The 21215-nt window shown below is 34.7% G+C and overlaps 1 protein-coding gene across 1 annotated transcript; it reads left to right on the forward strand.

Annotated features, from left to right (window-relative positions):
* Window positions 1–10564: 10564 nt before the first annotated feature.
* On the forward strand, window positions 10565–18831 carry LOC107935726 (probable serine/threonine protein kinase IRE). The gene is made up of 17 exons (XM_041077794.1): window positions 10565–11296; window positions 11550–11611; window positions 11767–11910; window positions 12187–13536; window positions 13978–14150; window positions 14380–14629; window positions 14723–14815; window positions 14899–15039; window positions 15131–15223; window positions 15381–15582; window positions 15681–15766; window positions 16652–16740; window positions 17284–17335; window positions 17414–17470; window positions 17581–17739; window positions 18072–18152; window positions 18284–18831. Exons 1-17 carry the CDS (start codon window positions 10810–10812, stop codon window positions 18371–18373), a joined length of 3609 nt encoding a protein of 1202 aa, XP_040933728.1. The 5' UTR covers window positions 10565–10809; the 3' UTR covers window positions 18374–18831.
* The last annotated feature ends 2384 nt before the right edge of the window (window positions 18832–21215 follow it).

A 21215-nucleotide genomic window follows, 5' to 3' on the forward strand; every position in this document is an offset into this window, starting at 1 on the left:
GAATGATAAGTGTCTTGTGTTTGAGTTTTGCTAAAAATGAAATACGAATGTGCCATGATTTATTGTTAAATGTGCATGGTTATTTGAATGATGTTCGGGCTAAGTCCCGAAGGCTTTGTGCTAAGTGACCATATCCGGACTAAGATCCGAAGGCATTTGTGCGAGATACTAATTCCGGGCTAAGCCCGAAGGCATTTGTGCGAGTTACTAAATCCGGGTTAAGTCCCGAAGGCATTTGTGTGAGTTACTCTAATCGGGCTATGTCCCAAAGGCATTTGAACGAGTAGCTATATCCGGTTAAATTCCGAAGGTACGTGATTTGGGAATGAATGATCTTGCTGTAAAAATTTCAGTTAATACGCTTGAAACATCCCAACATTGAGGTATGTTTCGTATGTGCTTTGAATTAGTTGAGCCCTTACAAATAAGTATTCGCTCAGTTGATAAATGAACTACCGACCTTTGGCTAAGTTGATCTTTGTGTATGAATAAAAGGGTTGGTAATGTGAAGTAAGTATGATATTGAAAAATTGTGCATATGAAATTATCCGTTTAGCTACATGAATGCTATACTTTTGTTGTGCTGGAATCCCTTGCTCAAAACTTACTAAGCATAAATTGCTTACTCCGTCTCCTTGATTCTCTGTTTTATAGATTTTGGTTCTCCAGCTATCGGACTCGGGATTTTGAAGTCGAAGTCGCCCACACTATCAAAGCCCCCCCTTTTGGTACAAATTTGGTTGAACTTCGAAATGGCATGTATAGGACTACCCGTTTGTTGTGGGTCATGGACCCTTTGGACTTGTATAATTTTGGTTAGCCATGCGAAAATGGCTTATATATGTTTGAGTATAATGTTATAATCATTTGGTATGGATATGATTATTGAGAGGTGTGGATATGCTTAACAAGGATTGGCCATGGGAATGGTTAATCACTATCATAAATTGTGCTATTTATGCTAAAAGGGCTAGTTGAATCATGGAAACTATGAAATAGGTAAAGTCTACCTTAAAGGCAGATGCTGACAGCAGTAGTGATGTAGATTTGGAAAATCACTAAAAATAGTAGGAATGGAATTAAATAGTGAATAAATTATGTAAACGAACCTTGATGAATCTATTTCATAGGAAAGTAACGAAATGATCATATGGATAGTATGTTAAGAGATATTCAGGTTCTCGTGAGACAGGGCCAGAACGGTTTCTGGATTCCCTATTTCGACTTTGGAAATTCATTATAAATTAACCAGAGATAATTAGGAGTCATGCCATATATGTATAGATTCCTCTTTTAGTCTAGTTTCTATAGAAACAAATTAAATCAGTATTGAAGCCCTGTACAGGGAGATATCCAAGTCGTAATGCGCAAAGGTCAGTGTAGTCGATCCCTGTAACATGGGAGACTTTGAATAATAAACTGTACTAATTGGCCCAACCAAAAATTCTAGAAAAAAATTATGTAAATGGGAATATGAGTCTAGTTTTAGGGAAAATTTACGGAACTGGATTCCGAGTTTCTGAACTCAAGATATGATTTTTAAAGCGACTAGTATGCAGATTGGCAGTGTCTGGGAAATTTTTTTATAAGTGGTTTAAAGTCTGTTAACACCTCGTGTTCGACTCCGGTGACGGTCTCGGGTTCGGGGTGTTACAACCCAAGTCAGTATACTCTCCGGATTTCAAATTGACTGGCACACAGGCGTGTCCTCGACTGTGTGGCACAAGTCAGTATGTATGCCCTATTTTCACACGATCTATGACACAGGTATGTTAACTAGCCATGTGAGGCACACGGCCTATTCACAAGGGTGTGTGGCACTTGAAAATTTGAAATTTTTCTAAGTTAACCAAATTTTAATATGTTATCGATGTAGTCCCGAATGTATGTTTAAAGCTTTGTATGATCATTTTAATTACATAGGGAATATGAATGAATATTATTGACTAAGATAAGATGTTATTTGATATTTGATTGTTTTGAATTGAGTTACAAGTTTGGTAATGCCTCTTAACCTATTCCGGCGACGGTTACGGGTTAGGGGTGTTACAACCCTAGTGAATCCTACCCTATTCCTAATGTTCAAACGAGATTTCTTGCTTGTCGATTCGTCTTCAGACTTGTTCATAGGATTAAGCTCATTCGTATTTATCAAACATTCAATTCATGCAATATTAAAGCAATAAAATACAATCATGTTAAAGCTTATTTCTAACATACGAACTTACCTCAGTACAAAATGGCTAATTGATCGATTTAGTCCATAACTTTGTTTTTTCCCCGGTTTAGGTCAACACCTCGTCTTTCGTAATCTATAATACCACATTTAACTTATACAGTCATCACATTATTCAATTTAATCCCAAAAACACCTTATGGAAAAAATTACATTTTTGCCCCCAACTTTTTAACTTTTTACATTTTAGTCCCTAAGCTCGTAAAATGATTTTCATTCAATTTCTTCATCACCCAAGCCTATTTGAATATTATTAGTACCCATATCAACCCACATTTTTCATTTATTCACATTTTTACACAAATTTTACAACTTTTACAAATAGGTCTCTATTTGACATTTTCAGCAAAAATTGCTTGGTAAATGTTGTTTACCTAACATCAAACATACATTTTCTACCATTAGACATCAAAATACACAAATATTATACAAGGGTAAAATTTTAGACTTTAATTTTCTTTCAAATTAGTCCTTGAAATAGCTAGATTAGGTTACACCGATCTCAAAAATATAAAAATCATTAAAAACGGGACAAGAACGGACTTACAATCGAGCTTGAAAGTGGCCAAAACCTAGCTATGTCTTCTCTTGAGAAATTCGGCTATAGGGGGACTAAATTGGGGAAGATGACATCATTTTATTAGTTTTATTTGTCTTTATTTACTAAATGACCAAAATGCCCTTAATGCCAATCTTTGAAATTTCAACTAACCATGTCCCTTTTTGTCCAACTTAAAGTATAATGGCCTAATTATCATTTAAGACCTTCAATTTAAAATTTCATAGCAATTAGACACTTCTAGCTTCTAGAACACACATTTTGCACCTATTGCAATTTAGTCCTATTAGTCAAATTGGACACTCAATCGATAAAATTTCTTAACTAAATTTTCACACAATCATTAAATCATAATATAGACCTTAAAGAAATAATAAAATTAATATTTCTACTTCATATTTGTGGTTTTGAAACCACTATTCTGATTTGACCCTAAAACGGGTTATTACACATAGTACATAACGATGGGTTTATCTTTCTTTATGGATATATAATGTATCCCCATCAAACAAAATAATTTAAATGATAACATTTTTATCAATATAAAAAAATACTTAAATTTTTTTAGTGTTAAAACCCACACCTGATAGTAGATCCAACGCAAATCATCACTCTAAAGAAACACCCACGCTCGGATCTAATCGATAGGTTACCTACTTATCAACAAGAGTGATATTTCATTATAGAGGTCATTTTTAAACTTTATAAGATACATGAATTGAACAAAACTCTCATTCTCACCTACTCTATAATAATCAATCGAAGATTGATCTCATTTCCAACGTTAAGGGTTTTCTAGAATGGTATCGATTGACCCTTCATCAAAAGAAGAATACGATGAATTGATACTTAAAGGAAACTACATTAAAACCCCTTAAACACATTCAGCTTACAAGAAAAAGTAGGGAAGAAATAGTAGATTCCATTCCACTACCATACTTACTCTATCTCGATTAAAATGAGAAGGTTAAAAGATCACTATGCTCTTGAGTCGGAAAAGGATGAGAATGTAGAGAAAATGATCACTTAAAAAAGTGAGTTACTCAGTTCAATATTTTAAAACATAATATTTAAACTTATTAAAATAGGGCTATAGAATTTTCTTTTACTATAAGGATGATAAAGGTTGGAAAATGGTGAAGAAAAAAGAAAGAATTACCAAAGTAGGTAAAGGTGTGACGGCGGCAACGGTGGCGGCTATGAAGGTCCAACAATAGAAGTAGTGGTGCTACGGTGGATGAGGAAGAAGAAAAGTGTTGTGGTACTAGAGAGGAGAAAGAGAAGAGAAAAAGAAAGAAAAAGAATAACGGTTGCCACAGTGGTGGAGGGTGGCATTAAGAGCGGGAGTGGAACAAAAATAAGAAGAGAAGAGGAGGATGGGTGATGAAGTGGTGGTGTGTAGGTTAAATAGGGTGGCTAATGGTGGAGGAAATGAGGCCAAAATTAAAATAATGGTGGTTCAAGGTGGTGTAAAATAGGAAGATGAGAGAAAAAAGAGGAGCAAAGGAGAAGGATGGCAAAAATGAATAGAAAAATAAAAGATGAACAATAAAAAGTGTCATTCAACTTGTCCAGGTTCAATGTATGACACAGGTAAGGGTGAAGAAAATAGGCATGTAGAAGGGACAAAGGAGCAAAAAAGGGATCATGGGAGTGAAAATGGGGCTTAATGAGGGAAGGTTGACTCACACAGAAGGAAATTATTTAAGCTCCTAACCACTAAGCTGACTCACTTCATTGTGATTATTTTAACAAAAACAAATTTAAAACATGGGATGACCTTTGCTAAGGGTTTGAAACAAAATTACACCAAATAGAAATTAACGAGAGGGAAAGGATTCGAACTCAGATCATCAAGGATAGTTCCACCACTACTCAATCACTATAATTGATATTTATTTATTATCAAAAGTGATGAGGTCATCTTATAAAAAATTCAGACAAGACCATTCTTGATTCATTAGCCCAATTCCTACTAACCCAAATTTTGGGATGTGATACCCAGGTGATAATATTTCTTTTCCCTTCAAACTTATTAGACACACACTTCTAGATCAATAGTCAACCATAGTTTCATGCCTAGTTAACCCGTCCAATCCTAATATAGCATCAAACTCATGAAAGCTCAATAGCAGTAAATCTGCTAAAAATACGTACTCGTTGCCAATATTTTGGCCTCAGAACATTCTACCTTGAGACTTAGACCTTTTATGACTTTTGTACATATATAAGAATGAGTAGATTCGGAGTCAATCAATGCATACCATGGAAAGAAAAATTACCAGTGATGACTTCAGCTAGGTTCGTGCCTTCCTTGGCTTTCATCATGTACGCCCATGTTGATGCGCTAGAACTCGTTCTATCGAAATTTCTCCTCTGTGACCCTTGGATTGAGCTGGACTTAGCCGTCATTTCTAATACATTATTTTATTTGTATTTTGGTGGGTTTCTTACTGGTTGTTCTGTAGTGTACTCGAACTTGGTCGGATAATCTTTAATCACGTGGTCTCTAGACCTACAACTAAAACAAGCCCCTAACTCCTTTCTGCACTCACCTCCATGATTCCTACCATAGAAGCTATAGTCCCCTTTCTCTATTTGGGAATTGCTAGAACTGGCCATAGATGTAGTTGGCCTAAAGGATCCCTCATGCCTGAAGTTAGAGGCCTATGATTCCCTTCTTGAAGTTGGAAAAGGGCGATCTTTTGGCTTCTTAAATTTCGAGGGAGGTGGAGGACTTGATGTTCCTTTCTTCGTTCTTTCCTTCTCATATTTCTTTCTCTTGTTCTTAAATCGAATAAAATGCAAAATTTTAAGGAACTTTTGAAAAGTGAAATTAAATTGATTTGTGCTTATAATAGGATGATTTAAAGTGTTTGAGATTGATAAATTGAATTGAATTATCATATAGATCAAGATTTAAACTAATTGGAGGATAACTGCAGAAAAGGGAAAATTATGGATTAGTCTCTGACTCCTTATCAGTTGTTATTTTTTCCAGGTAAGTTCATATGGTAATTATGTTTTAATTATTATAAATGGTATATCGTGAATGTATGTATGTTTTCTTAAACCTTGAATTAATTGTGATTTAGCATTAAATGGTGAGATTTGGAATAAATTTAAAAAGAGTTAAATATGAACTTTAATGATGGAATTACCTTGATGAAACTTTGTAAATGTATCGTACACATAGTTACAGGTTGATTTCTGATGATTTCAAGATCCAACATTTGTTGCGGACTTGAAGATACATGTTACACAAGTTTAGCTCAGATGAGTAACTTGATGTCATTTTATAGGTTTATCCCGGACGAGTAACCTTACATGTATATACAACTTCGCCCAAGCTATTTGATGTGTCAGCAAAGGTTAAGCCTAGACAGGTAACCTAACACTAATATATATTCAACTTGGATGAGCAACCTGAGATAGTTTAAAATTTCAGCCTGAACAGGTAACCTGACCTGTACATTACAACTTTGGCCAAGCTATTTGAAGTGTTGAAGGTTTAGTCCAGATGGTGTCATTACACGATTATATTTTCAGCTCAGATAAGCAATTGATATATCGAAAATACTTGAGACATAGATTTAGTTCGAACGAGTAATCTAATGTCATTTAAAAGGTTTATCCTGGACGAGTAACTTGATGTATGTTCGTATATTCATTCAGCTCGAACAACTAGGTTGTAAAGCCTCTAATTTGGGCCTAGAAGTATTGGGCCTTGAGTATGGGTCCGTAAGGAGATTGTATATAAGTATTTAATTATGAAAGGAAATGACACAATTAAATGTCTACTTTGGTGGTTAATGGCCCTGAGAAGTGTTGGAGAAATCTTGGGTTCAAATCTGGGCTTTAGCAAAAATTTTGGTTTTAAGTGAATAAAACCCTGGGTGCTTGGATAAAGGCCTTTTAAATTATTATGTTAAATAAATGTCATAAGGAAGCATGTGGTCTAGTGGTTGTGATGTCATTAAGGTTGTAAGAGAGCCTAGGTTCAAATCTTGGCTCTTGCAATTTATTTTGGTTTTTCTTTTAAAGGAGCATGGACTTTGGCCTATAGACCTTATAATTAATTAAGGCTAAAACGGTGACACAAAGAGCCCTGAGGTGTAGTGACAAGGTGGCGTGTTGTGTAACTGTGAGGTCTAAGGTTCAAGTCTTGGGATGCACAATGGAGTATTTATTTTGCTGTTTGAGCTGTGCAGGAGGTGGAGTTGGACTTGAACTCTGTGGTTGAAGTGGTCATAAAAAAATAAGAAATTTTCTTAATGGTTGAAAGCAATCCCACAGATCACTAGTTTTAGAAGGGATTATTTCATACCTGCTTAACCAAGGTTAGTGATCGTGGACTTCGACCCGTTCTCATAAACAAGTGTGTATTCATGCCCTTCTTTGTTAGAAGTCGACAAAGCCGAAACTTTGTCATTTGGGGCCTCACGAGCGATCTCATGGAACGTGGGCGTACGTTGAGGAAGACCACCATGAGCAACCTCATGGGCTTTGGCTCGTGGGCCCGTATGGATAAACTTCACTGTTAAGTGGGATGTAGATAGACTTGTCATGTTGCACACACGACTTAGGTAGTTCTGGGCCACGTTAGGCCTAGATGGGTCTTGTGGGCCCTACACAGATTAAATTTGCAATTTGTGATAGTTATTGGACTGGGCTATATAGGTCACATAGTCGTATCTAAATTTGGGCTAAATGGGCCACACGAGGGTGTGGGCCCACTTGGGTCGAGTATGGGCCTTAGGCCCATTTGCACCGAGTAATGGGCCTTAGGCCCATTTGCACCGTTATGTCTGTTTAGGTTACTTAAGTTGCTCGAGGCGACGGTTGACCTTCTGTTGGGTCGTTAAGAATTCAGTTTGTAAAATTACCGAAATACCTCTAGTTTGTAAAATTACTGAAATACCCTTGTAGTGCAAAATGACCATAATGCCCCTGTAAGGTAAAATGACCGTATTACCCTTGTATGGTAGAATGACGATTATGCCCTTATGTTTCATATGACTGATGTGTTTATGATTTATATATATGATTGTACTGAGTATGACTTTGCATACACGTAACATTTATGACATGACATACTGCATGGGGTTGGGTTATTATTGACAGAGGAAGTGTACGGCCTGTAGTTGTTCTGTACTAGGCTTTGAGCCTTTCTGTGATACTTCTGGCTTTTAGCCATTCTGTTAACTGGCAGCGTTGCTACTATATTTACGGCCTTTAGCCGTTCTGTCTACGGCGTTGAGCCGTTCTGTTGACTTAGTGCCGCAACCGGTGCTAAGCTTGGTATGTTGACTGGGTGGGTCAATTTTATCCCCACATGGTGTGTCAGTTGGTACGGGTGGTGTGTTGGTTAGACTGGGCTAGGAATCTGTTTGCATATCTGCATCTGATACTGATTCTGTATTGGGCTTAGGCCTACCTAATTCTGTTATTGGGCTAAGGCCCACCTGATACTATTTCTGTGATGGGCTCAGGCTTAGTCTGTTTTCGCATACCATATATCTAACTGTTTGTTCTTTTAGGGATTACACTAAGTTTTTGCAAACTCACCCTTTTGTGTAACTGTACAGGTAATCCTCAGCCTTAGGCGATTTGGAGCCGCGAGGGACTCAGAGGTGGCCACACGACCTCTGATGCTCTTCTGTAGAATTTTTATTTGAATTTTATATTTTGAGGTTTTAATTCTGTAATAAGGCCATTGAGGGAATAAATTTTTAATTAGGCTTTTGATTTCCTTATTTAAAACTACTAAACATGAATTTTTAAAATTAATAACTATTTTCAAAAAAACACTTAAAAACAGATGTTTTTATATTTCAAACTTTAGTAGCTTCCGCGATTTGAAATAACATAAAGTATCAATGCCAGATAGTAAGTAAACGTTTTTGAGAAGATGATTTGCTAACCTTGAGCAAAAGGTTTTAATCATAGAAATGAACTTTTAACGACAACTCAATTTTTGAACGACGCTTTGATGTGACACGCCAGATACGGCCATAACGTCTAGGCTGGGTTTGGGGTGTTACATAGTTAACATGATAATTGTACATGATATGAATTTCATATTTTAAAGCGGTTAAATGTTAAATGTTAAATGTTAAATTGTTATACATAATATCGAAAAGTTAATAATGGATTAAATTATTTAAAATACATTGTTTGGAATGTTTTTGAACATGTTTTATATAGGTTTGGAAGTGTACTAATGCACTAATGGTGCAAATGATTGGAAAGAGTGATTATGAACTTAGTTGATATGTTTGTAAAAATGTATACGAGGGAAATACATAAAAAATAATTAGTATGGTGGTACGTATTTGTGATTTGAATACTTGATCTTATTATGCTAATGTACTAACTTTTGGTTGCTTTGTGCACTGATACAAGGATGCTTAAAGATGTCAAAGAAATGTTATGTTATTCATATTTGTAATTCTATTGATTAAATTGATATAAAATTTAGGTAAGGTAAGTGAAATTTCGTATGAACTTACTAAGCATTCTGTAATGCTTACCTCGTTGCTTTTCTTTTCATGTAGATTTTGACTTGTAGAACGTATTGATTGAATCCTTGAGGAGCTCACATTATCTATCTCCTGATTTAGTAGACTTTTGTTTGTTTAAATTCAATATTTTAGCATGTGTCTAGGTGTCTATTTGTATATATATATGTTGTGTGTGATATCGGTTAGTTGAAACTTTGTTCAATGTTTACATTTGGTTGGTTAATGCTTATATATGCTAAAAAAGTGTAATTGGTAATATGGAAGGCTTTATATGGATATTTTGTTGAATAATATATTTTTGAATGCTCAATGATATGATTTGATCTTAAATGGTATGTTTAAATGCTATTTAGATGTTTGAAAGCTTGATAGATGAATTGGCATATTGTTAGGTATTTTGTGCCAATTAAGGCATTATGATTGGATTGATTTTGGTTGATGAAACGATGAATTGGTATACATCTTGAAATGAATTTATGCAGGTATTGTGTGTGCTTTTAGCACCATTTAAAGTATGACGTGACTTAGGCATGGATAAGGATAAAAAGGGTGAGTTTTGACATTTTGGCAATAAGTTATCGATACCCTAAGTAAATGTATCAATATTTTACCAAATGAACATGATTTTAAAAAGATAGAATACTAATTTGATATTGACACTAATGTAAAGTATCGATACTTATTTTTTAAACATCGATTATCGATACAATTGTTAATTGTTTAAAAATATCCAAATTGACAGAATGCCAAAACGATATCCATACTAAATTCAGTATCGATACTTACACTCATACTTTGAAAAGTTTGCAATTTGTTCCTCATTTATGCTTGAGTCAATTCAAAAGCTTTCATAAGCTTGATTTAGTTCAATTTTACTTATTTACTGTAACGTGCATGCATTTTTTATCTTAATTAATAAATCAATGAATTTTTATTGAAAATTAAATGTATTTTTTTATGATAATAATATTTTGTAACTTAAATCTAATAGACCGAATCGGGTGAAAGATGTTAGGCATAAATTGAATTAAAAGCCACGTATCACTAAAGAAAAAAAAAGCCACATATCACAATCGCTAATAATGAGTAAAAAAAAAAAAGTGGAAGAGTAAAATAGATATCTAACAATACACTGGTAGACTAGGTCGGTTTTAACAACTGTTGAGTTTTATAAGGCTCACTAGTTCGCGGCATGCACGTTATTTCAAAACTGAAAGCAAAATTTAAATTTAAATAAAAAGGAAAAAAAAAACTGTTATCGTTCCTGCCTGTCGACCTTAAACGCACCATTCCCGCGAGACCTTACTCTTCATTTTCTCTCCCAAAATGATTTCCCTGATTTTCTTCTCCTTCCTCAAAATTATTATCTCTTGATTTTTTTCAAAAAAAAAAATTATATTCTCTCCTCTTTCGTAACTTTGATGATCAATTTGATCATCATAATTCAATAAAGTAGTCTTCATCGTAATGCCGTGAATGAGAAATTAGACATGTCGTCGGCGGAAAATAACCAGGATCCAACGCCGGCAGCGACGAAAAAGATATTGACGTCATCATCATCAACGACGAAGCTTCGTAAGATCCCTGGGATCCCTATCCAGCGGTCGTGGCGCGAACCTGCCGAGAAATCAGACGATAGCAGAAGCAGCGGCGATGGCGATGGCGATGGCTATGAAGTCGAAGAGGACGTTGGTGATTATGGTTTGGGTCGTTTTGCTTACGGTAAGAGCGAACCATTAGAGCTAAACGTGAGCCAAGACGATGATTCAATAATTCTAGCGTCTACTCTTGGATTAAACCGCATTAGAACAAGATCTTCTCCACTTCCGTCTCCTCTCAGGTGCTCTTCCTCTTCCAGGAACCCTTCCAATATTGGAGATGTAGGTAGTAAGAAAGGAAATGTCGCTAAGGAAAAGCTACGGGCAGGGGTTGAGGCCTGCACTTCTCAACTTCCTAACCTTAACCCCATTCATCAAGGTACCCATCACTTTTTTCTCTCTCTATGTAGAATAACGTTTTTTTACCTCTTTTGATTTTTAGTTTACTCCTTTTCTTTCTTTCTTTTTTTTTTTGTTTTTATAATAACTCTTAATTTCAATGTAAGCTTGGATTCTTGTTAGAATGTATACTTATGATGGAATAAATACAAGTAAAGAAGAGCAACTTGACAATTAGTGGAAATGAACGAATAAATAATTTCGTTTTCTTGTGATTTCTTGATTGTTTATAGGGAAGAAGTCGCCATGGAATCAATCAAAATCACTAAGGGCTCCATCACCACTCAGTACGGAGGTAAATTGATAAGAAGTGTTCTTTTTGTTTTGTTTCTGGGAATGAATTAGACATGTTAGATAGTAGTATATATTACGTATAATATCGAAAAATTGTTTTGCAATCTTCTTTGTTTTTGGTGGAGTAATCATGTTGGTTTTGCCAAGGAAATGCAGTCACCACGTTTCCAGGCCGTACTGCGCGTTACCAGTGGGCGGAGGAAGAAAGCTCCTGACGTGAAAAGCTTCTCTCATGAGCTTAATTCTAAAGGAGTACGGCCTTTTCCTCTTAAGAAATCTCGTGTTTTAGGCCACATGGAGGTAACTTTCTCCTTTCTAATTGAACTAGAACAAGCAATCTTGAAAGAAAGGGACAAACTGTCAGTTATTTAATGAGCAATTCTTCATTAAGTCCTCAACTAATTTTTACTAAGATCTATGTTTCTCACACTGGTTTAAAAAAACACAAATTAACGAGCTTTTACATAGCTTCTGTTAAACTCTACTTCAAAATCTCTTGGCTGTTTATTTATTTTGGTTTATCTCCTTGTTTAGCTATCTTATGTTCATAAATGTATTTAATGATCCGAATTTTAGGAGGTTCTGCTTGCAACCAGGATGAAGTTTGACAGATTAAAGGAGGAAGTAAACTCTGATTTGGGTGTTTTTGCTGGGGATTTGGTGGACAAGCTTGAAAAAACATCAGATTCTCATCCTGAATGGAAAGAGAGTTTGGAGGATTTGCTGGTTGTAGCACAGCGTTGTGCAAAGATGCCGGCTTGTGAATTCTGGGTCAAATGTGAAGGCATTGTTCAGAATTTAGATGATAGACGGCAGGAGCTATCAATGGGAGTTCCCAAACAATTACATACCCGCCTGCTTTTTATTCTCACCAGGTGCACCCGGCTTGTGCAGTTCCATAAAGAGAGTGGTTACGAGGATGACCACATTCTGGGGCTTCATCAGCTCAGTGATCTAGGAGTTTATCCAGAACAGATGTTTGAATTTGCTCGGAAGGATACTAGTGATCAATTAGATGGAAAAGAAGTGAGTGAGAAACAGAGGAAGAAAGCACAAGGGAAAGAGAAAAGCAAGCAAGATCAAGTTGGTCAAAACTTAAGTACTGCAAATGTAATTGCAGAGGTTGAAACTGCCAAAAGTGTTGATTCAACTTCAAGCAGCTATAGGATGTCATCTTGGAAGAAACTCCCATCTGCAGCTGATAAAAATCGTAAAGGACAAGATACACCTGATTCAAATTCCAAAAATAGAGCAGAACAATCTCAAGCAAAAGATGAGACTCCTAGAATGGAACCTCTTCAAACTCCGTCAGGCTATCCTCAATCTTCTCGAACGCCAAAAACTTCTTGGCCACTCTGGGGTGATCATCAAAGTGTAACTTACGAAAATTCAATGATTTGCCGGATTTGTGAGGTTGAAATACCTGTTGTACATGTGGAAGAGCACTCTCGAATTTGTACCATAGCTGATAGATGTGACCTGAAAGGTTTAACCGTGAATGAGCGTATTGAAAGAGTTGCAGAAACCCTTGACAAAATTCTCGATTCATGGACACCAAAAAGCACACCCAAAAGTATAGACACTCCACGTGAAAGTTTTGAGGCTACAAGAGTTTATACATCAAGTATACATGAAGATACTGATGACTTTTCACCAAAGCATAGCAATCATTCACGTCAATGCTCTGATGATATGCTTGATTGTGTTCCTGATGTTGATAATGCATTTCTTATGGAGCACATGAATGCTCTGCATGATGTGTCATGTGAAACACATTTAAATTTAAGCACACTTGATCTATGCACAAAAGCTTCATCAGGAGGAAGCTTGACACCGCGATCACCATTGTTAACTCCACGAACTAGCCAGATTGAATTGTTATTGAGTGGACGGAGAAGAATAGCAGAGCTTGAGAATCACCAACAGGTTATCATTGTCATAAGTTATATTTCTTTGTGCTTAATCTTGTGTTGAATCAATTCTCTTTAAATACTTATTCAGATGCCCTAACTTTGTTTCCAAGATGACCCTTATTGCTGCTTACTTTTTGAACATGGATTTATTTTATATCCAGTGTGATTATACATCATAATTGCAGTCGTCTGATTTGCCATATAATTATTTTGTCTGCTGTCAAGAAATATCAGATTTTCATGTTCACTCTTCAATGACTACCATGGAGTTTTATTTTCCTTTTGAATTTATCTAGTTTCTGTTGTATTCTGTTTTGCATTGGTAAGCATCTCAAACTAAGACATTCACAGTTGCTATCATGTGAGTTTGTGTACGGAAATCTTATGACCATCATTTTCAATTGATTGAGCATATTCTGGTGTTGATTTTTGAGTTTTTGTCTTAAATTTGCAGATACAAAAGTTGCTAGATATTGCTCGTTCTGTTGAAAATGCAAATGATTGTGATTACAATACATTGGAGTTTATGCTTGAACGCCTGGATGAACTAAAATATGCCATCCAAGATAGGAAGGCAGATGCCCTTGTTGTAGAAACTTTTGGAAGACGAATAGAAAAACTATTACAGTAAGTTAACCTTTATTCCAAAATTTGTAGTCACGTTCGTTTTTTTTTCTGCCCCCCCCCCCAGTTTGTTAATAGGTTCTATTCAGTTAAATTCATTGGCAAATCTAAATACGGATTTTAGCCTATGCTTTCATCACCAACTCATTCACTTGAAAACATTATTTTGGCTGGTTTTTATGCTATATTCGGCCATGCCTTCTCACATATATGATTTTTGTTTTAATTATAGGGAAAAATATGTGCAACTTTGTGGACAGATAGAGGATGAAAAAGTTGACTCATCGAATCATGTGGCTGATGAAGATAGCTCAGTAGATGATGATACATTGCGTAGTCTACGTGCAAGTCCGATCAATCCATGTGCTAAGGATCGAACATCTATTGAAGATTTTGAAATAATAAAGCCAATCAGCAGAGGAGCATTTGGGCGAGTTTTCCTTGCTAGGAAAAGAGCAACTGGAGACTTATTTGCAATAAAGGTAGGAGTATATAGGACCAGAAAATGGCTGACACTTACAAATACCTTACCTGTTAATTGTTTGTAGTAACAAAATTCATTTCTACTTCTGCAGGTTTTGAAGAAGGCAGACATGATCCGGAAAAATGCAGTTGAAAGTATTTTGGCTGAGCGTAACATTCTAATATCTGTCCGCAATCCCTTTGTGGTGAGCCTCAAGTTTACAACTGTTTTAGGGGATGCATTCTGTATATATCTTGCCTGATATGGATACATTTAATGATTGGACAGGTCCGTTTTTTTTACTCCTTTACATGTAGAGAAAATCTTTACTTGGTTATGGAGTATCTAAATGGTGGAGATCTTTACTCTTTATTGCGAAATCTAGGATGCTTAGACGAAGATATGGGGCGTGTATACATTGCAGAAGTTGTAAGGGCCCCTAAGCATTTTATAAGACTGCTTACCTTTGTTGGACTCAATATAGTTCTCTCATTGGCACACATTGTATTATATTTCACAGGTTCTTGCATTGGAGTATTTGCATTCTTTAAATGTCATACATAGGGATCTGAAGCCAGACAACTTGTTGATTGGTCAAGATGGGCACATCAAGGTCAGTATCTTTAATTTTATTTATTATATAATTGTTGCTATACAAAGTCTATGCAATATTTTAGTTTGCTTTCAGTGTTGTTGAACTCTCATAATGTTTATGCTGCCATGAGAAAACTACATAACTTCTCATGAAGCTGTAATCCCTTCTATTACAGTTGACAGATTTTGGGCTCTCAAAGGTCGGTCTTATCAACAGTACAGATGACTTATCAGGTCCTTCATTTGGCAGTAGTGGATTAATGGAAGATGATGAACACAAAGAACAAATTTCACCAAAGAGAGAACGACGTCAAAAGCATTCGGTTGTTGGCACTCCCGACTATTTAGCCCCAGAGATACTTCTTGGAATGGGACATGGTCAGCCACTATTTCAGATATCACATGTATTATGAAGTTTAAAGTTTCCTTCCTCTTGCTATTGATTATCTTTTCTTCTTACTCCATGTTCTTTTTAGGTGCAACTGCTGACTGGTGGTCTGTAGGTATCATTCTTTTTGAGCTACTAGTAGGGCTTCCTCCATTCAATGCTGAAACCCCACCAGTATGTCACCTAAAGCTTGAATGATTTTGGATGATATTTATGTGTGTATGTGTGCACGCGCGCGCGCGTGTGTGTGTGTGCATGAATTTGTTTTCCTCTTTTCATCAGAACATTGCTTTTAGGAAGTATTGAGATTTCATGTAATTCAAACCAGTGTTTGTCTAGTTCACAATATGTCAACATTAGGATGGGTCATTCCATCTTAATTCACTTTTCATTTACTTCTGTTTAGTTTTTTGGTACAAATTAATTTAACAGGAGCACATGAGTTGCATTGTTCACTAAGATGATACAGTAACATTTGAAGCAAGGATACATTTACAGAGAATTAAGCACACTAGCCTACTGAGATAAAAATAATTGGTGTGGAAACCATGCCCTGGCTTTTAGCTAATGATTAAACAAACGCTTAAGACATGCTTTCCCAGTAGTAAGCCAAAATTTCAAAAGGAATATGGTGAAAAAGAAATCTGAAGCTATGCTATCACTGCCTTTTTTCTTCAAATTGTGACAGGCTCTAAGTTAATTTGATATCTGTCGAGAAGTACTTGCTGCTTCATTCATGGATAAGTAAGAACCTTAGGATATGCTGCGGCTCATTTTGCGTAGTTTTTTTCTTTATATATTTTAATACCTACATTTAGACATCACATCCACATAATGTACTTTCGTGCAAAGCTGGATTTCTATGTTTCCTTATCTGCAGTCTAACCATTGGATAAGATAGTAAGGATTTACTCATAAGCTCAAGATTTTTGTATCCTTCAATTCAAATAGATTCCTCTGAACATTGGAATTTTTTTTCTTTTTCATTGTTAATGTTAATATAATTGATAACAGTGGTTGTAGCTTGACATTATTACTATTGGATCTTGCCGTTTGCAGCTAATTTTTGACAACATAATGAATAGAAATATACCCTGGCCCAAGGTACCAGAGGAGATGTCGTATGAAGCATATGATCTGATTGACAAGTAAGATTTACAAACAAAGAAATTTCAATTTATGGATGTTGACCTTTTGACTTTCTATTTGGTCAAATTCTGTGTTGACCATTCATTCCTTAAGTATATTTGGTTTGATATAATTTTTCAATTTCATTGCATGATCATGAGAAAAGTAGTGGACTAGTAAAAAACATTCAATACATAAGCATCTTTCAGACATCATGACGATAAAGTGAATGGAATCCAAATAACCCTGCCTGGTTGGTGATTAAATGTGTCTTTTGGAAGTACGACTGAATCAATCCTAAGATATGCAACTAAACAGAGAAAAATAAAGAACGGTTGTCATTTCTTCAAAAAAGAAAAAAAGAAAAAAAAGGAAACAAAGAAAGCTTCATCCGTAAAAGGAAGAATTCATTGATCATGATAAATAGTCAATGGAATACGTCAGAACCATATTGACCCCAATGTTAGTTATAGTACTGACTGGGGCATTCAGTCCTTCTGCGGATTGAGGAATTGTGGAAAAGATTTCCTTATTCTTAAACCTTTTGTTTTACTCTCTTTCAGGCTGTTAACAGAAAATCCAGTTCAAAGGCTAGGAGCCACAGGAGCCAGCGAGGTAAGTGCTTAGAGCCCTTCGCAGGGACCTCTCTACGATTCAAAATAATGTTAACAGCTAATTAAATATTTCTGATAGGTGAAGCAACATGTTTTCTTCAAGGATATTAATTGGAGCACACTTGCAAGACAAAAGGTCTTCTTTTATTTCATTATCTTTAAAACAAATTGAATTGGAGAATAAGTAAAAAGGATTAGGGATTAACATATTTGTAGCATTTAGTGAGATTCCATACTGGGATGCAGGCTATGTTCATACCATCAACTGAAGCACATGACACTAGTTACTTTATGAGCCGATATATATGGAATGCAGAAGATGAACAAGTTCATGGAAGTAGTGACTGCGATGACTTGACTGACACCTGCAGCAGTGGGTCACTCAGCAACGTGCAAGATGAAGATGTATGTGTAAATTTTAATTTTCTTTTATCTTTTGTCTGTTTATAATGGTTGATGCCCCTGCTACACAACAATTTAAGGATGCAACTTCCATGTTCCATATAGTTTCAAAAGTTTATAGGACTTCATTTAAATGATGATATTACATTGATCATTCTTATATGGAAGAAAAAGGCTCCATCTATAAATAGTCAACATGGACTAAATAAAACTATTGGTGTGTCTAGAGAGGAGACTAATGATTCTTTAAGAGTCACGATTGCTCTATCTAGCATAAGAATTGCAGTCAAATATCGATCAGTGTCATTCTGAGAGTTGTAATGCCTATGAAACAGGGGGACGAATGTGGCAGTTTGACGGATTTCAGTGCTCCTGCCCTTGCAGTGAAGTACTCATTTAGTAATTTCTCATATAAGGTGAGAATGACTACCATTGCTCACTATGCAGTTTCCTACATTACTAATTTCTTGTTTAAACGTCATTTGCGCTTTTATTACAATTTTGTAGTCAAATTGTAGAATTCACTGGAGTTTTATTATTTTTGCAGAATTTATCTCAGTTGGCTTCCATCAATTATGATCTGGTTGTAAAGAACGCCAAGGAATCAGCAGAAGCCCCCAAACCCTCTGGGCCATGACTGGTTTAGTAAATATGTATATGCAGTCAATCCCATGTTTGCTCATCTGTTCTCTCATGTATAAGTTTCATCTCCGACACAAATCGGTTTTCATCGACCATTCCTTGATGAAAAAAAAAATTATCTTCCCTGAGAAGTTCAGGACGACGCTCATGTGGCTCAACATGGGCTCCAACCGAAAGCGGAGCACTTGATTTTTCCTGATGACAATTATATGCTGCTGACATTTGTTACAAAGGGTGCATTGTAATCAGCTGACATTACAAATGAACTGCAGAAGACTGTCATAAGTTCGGCCTTAACATCTAATCCTGCCCTCCCCCTCCAGGATTCTCTGGTTCCCCCACCCCAGGCCGATACCCCTGTCATCTTACTTTTACTTTCCTTAATGTTGTCACCTTTTCATGTATATAATTTTATGCTTTTTTATTAGTTAATCAATGAAATCTTCATAAGCTTGTGCTGCTATATTCATTGTTATCTACATTAGAGGCCAAGCAGGGAAGACGTGTTCAGAGTAACAATTCATCTCTAAATTTGCATGCTTTTGGAAATGAAGAACTAAGCAAGTAAGCATCATTTCGTTATTCAGGATTTGGTTGGTAGTTTAGAAAAGAATTTGGAAAGATGAAAAATCGAGAATATGAAAATTATAAAGATAAAAAAAAAATTCATTCTATTTGTGTTCTTGGTAGCAAGAATGGTAAAATTGTCATTGATTGATAGAATTGGAAAATAAGAGAAAAATTAAACTTTTGAGAATGTATAATTTTGAACTAATTTGTATCTTTCTCATTTTTTTCTTATTATTTTAATTTGGAATAATTTACTTTTATGTATTAGAATGAAAAATGAAATTTTTTTTTCTCTCCTTTTCTTTCCTTCCAAAAACTATCAAAATTTATTTTCCTTTCATTTTTTTCATTCCCATCTTCCATCTTTCCATTTCATAAGACAAACCTATGATAATATCCAAAAAAACACCTAAAATAGAGCAGCATTAATGTGATTTAAATCCCACTTGCCTTAAAAAAAAAGTTAACTAAACCAAATGTAAAACTATAGTTTAGGTCATAAATTGGTTTCTTTCATCAAAACAAATGTTCTCAAACTTTAAAATCTTTTAATTGAGTATTAAATTATTAGTATCATATCAATCAATTATTTTAATTAGCTTAGTGTTCAACTTGGGCATTATATTCTAGCTCATTCTAGCTCAGATCTGATGAGCATATTAAAAATATGTGCATTAAATTTAATTTATTATGAAGATATGTTTGAGGACTAAATTAATAGATTTTAATAAATTATTTAAATATTAAGACTAAATTGATAAAATATGTAAGTGTTAAAAATTAAATCTATTATTATATCAATTAAAAAAGATAATATTATTATTTTAATTAATGATTCAAGAAAGAATGGCCAAAATATAACTATAATTGTTAATAATATATAGTTTACCCATTTTGTCGTTACAAAATTGAGGAGAAAATAAATTGCACACGAGTTAAAAGTCTAGTTTTTTGTGGTAACTCCGGACAACTTTGCTGGCTTTGTTGGTGTGAATAATTGATGATGGATTTGGCCTTATTCTTTAAATTTTTATTATATTCAATGAATTAAATTGGAAAAGACAAAACAGACACTAATAACTGAAGCTAATATTTGGAGAAGTTAGGTTAGTGGGAAAATCTAATAAATCTTCTTTATTTAGATGCTATTCTAAGACTTATTTAGTATTGGTCGGCCAGGTCTTGTAAGAAATGAACAGCACTATAAGAAATTCTCATGCACCCATAATGTATATAATTTATAAACTCTAAGTTGTTATAAAACTAAAGATAGAGATTGTAGTAATGATAAATATAAAAAAAATGATAAAGAACAAAGATGAGAAAATATAAAATAAAATGATAATTTTTATTTATAGAGTTTTAATCATCATATATTACAAATACATAAATAAGAAATTTAAGATATCCTATAAATTTCATGAGAATTTTAGGAGTTAAAAGGTCATCCACATAATTATTTGGAGCTATTGGAGTTGAAAGAACATTCACTTATGAAATATTTAAAACACTCTCCTTTGAATTGTTGAAAATTTTTTATTTAGAAAATAAATTTATTGCACAACGAGAAATTAATTTTTTTCTAAAATTAAGCGATTGTTTTATTTATAGCAATAAACTCTTTACCAAATTTCTATCTATGTTTTAGAATAGGTAGATTGTGTCATTCCGTAACTTTCGACCAACATGAGCTTCTCTATTTTCGAACCTCGACTTTCTTAGATTATGAGCTCTAACTCACGAATCGATGAACATGATGAAAATTTTCCATTGATGTTCTAATAAAGAATATCAATAACTTTCAATGAGATAGAAACCATTAGTAAACTCATTTAATTTTGATAAAAGTATTGACAGTTTGTATGATGTGTGTTTTGATCTAACCCATAATCTCTATTTATTAAAAAAAAAAACTACAAGAGTGTTAGTTGAACAAGAAGAATAAAAATAATATTATTTTAATAAAATATACACTTATCCTTTATTGGGATAGGCTATGGGTAGCGACATCCCTTACTCTAGGAGTTAGGGTTGTTACCAATGCTATATAAGATGGGTCAATAGGCCTATCTCATGTATTGGATACAATTACATGTGTTATATGTACATCTAACTAACTCATATAATTTAACCAACCCCGTAAATAATTTTCCATTCCCCAGATATTATGTATTTAATTAATTAAAATAAATTTAATCAATTTCCTAATTACGTTATTTTTCCACCCAATTCTAATTCCGTTAAAGTCACAATGACTTTACCGTACT

The sequence above is a fragment of the Gossypium hirsutum genome, chromosome A09 (genome assembly GCF_007990345.1).
Source record: "Gossypium hirsutum isolate 1008001.06 chromosome A09, Gossypium_hirsutum_v2.1, whole genome shotgun sequence".
NCBI classification, from domain to species: Eukaryota; Viridiplantae; Streptophyta; class Magnoliopsida; order Malvales; family Malvaceae; genus Gossypium; species Gossypium hirsutum.

What these genes read in the sequence shown, in the direction of transcription:
- LOC107935726 (XM_041077794.1), top strand. Translation starts at nt 10,810, where the DNA reads ATGTCGTCGGCGGAAAATAACCAGGATCCAACGCCGGCAGCGACGAAA. An exon ending in CCTTAACCCCATTCATCAAG is followed by an intron (nt 11,297 to 11,549) that starts GTACCCATCACT and finishes GATTGTTTATAG; the next exon opens with GGAAGAAGTCGCCATGGAAT. An exon ending in GCAACGTGCAAGATGAAGAT is followed by an intron (nt 17,740 to 18,071) that starts GTATGTGTAAAT and finishes CCTATGAAACAG; the next exon opens with GGGGACGAATGTGGCAGTTT.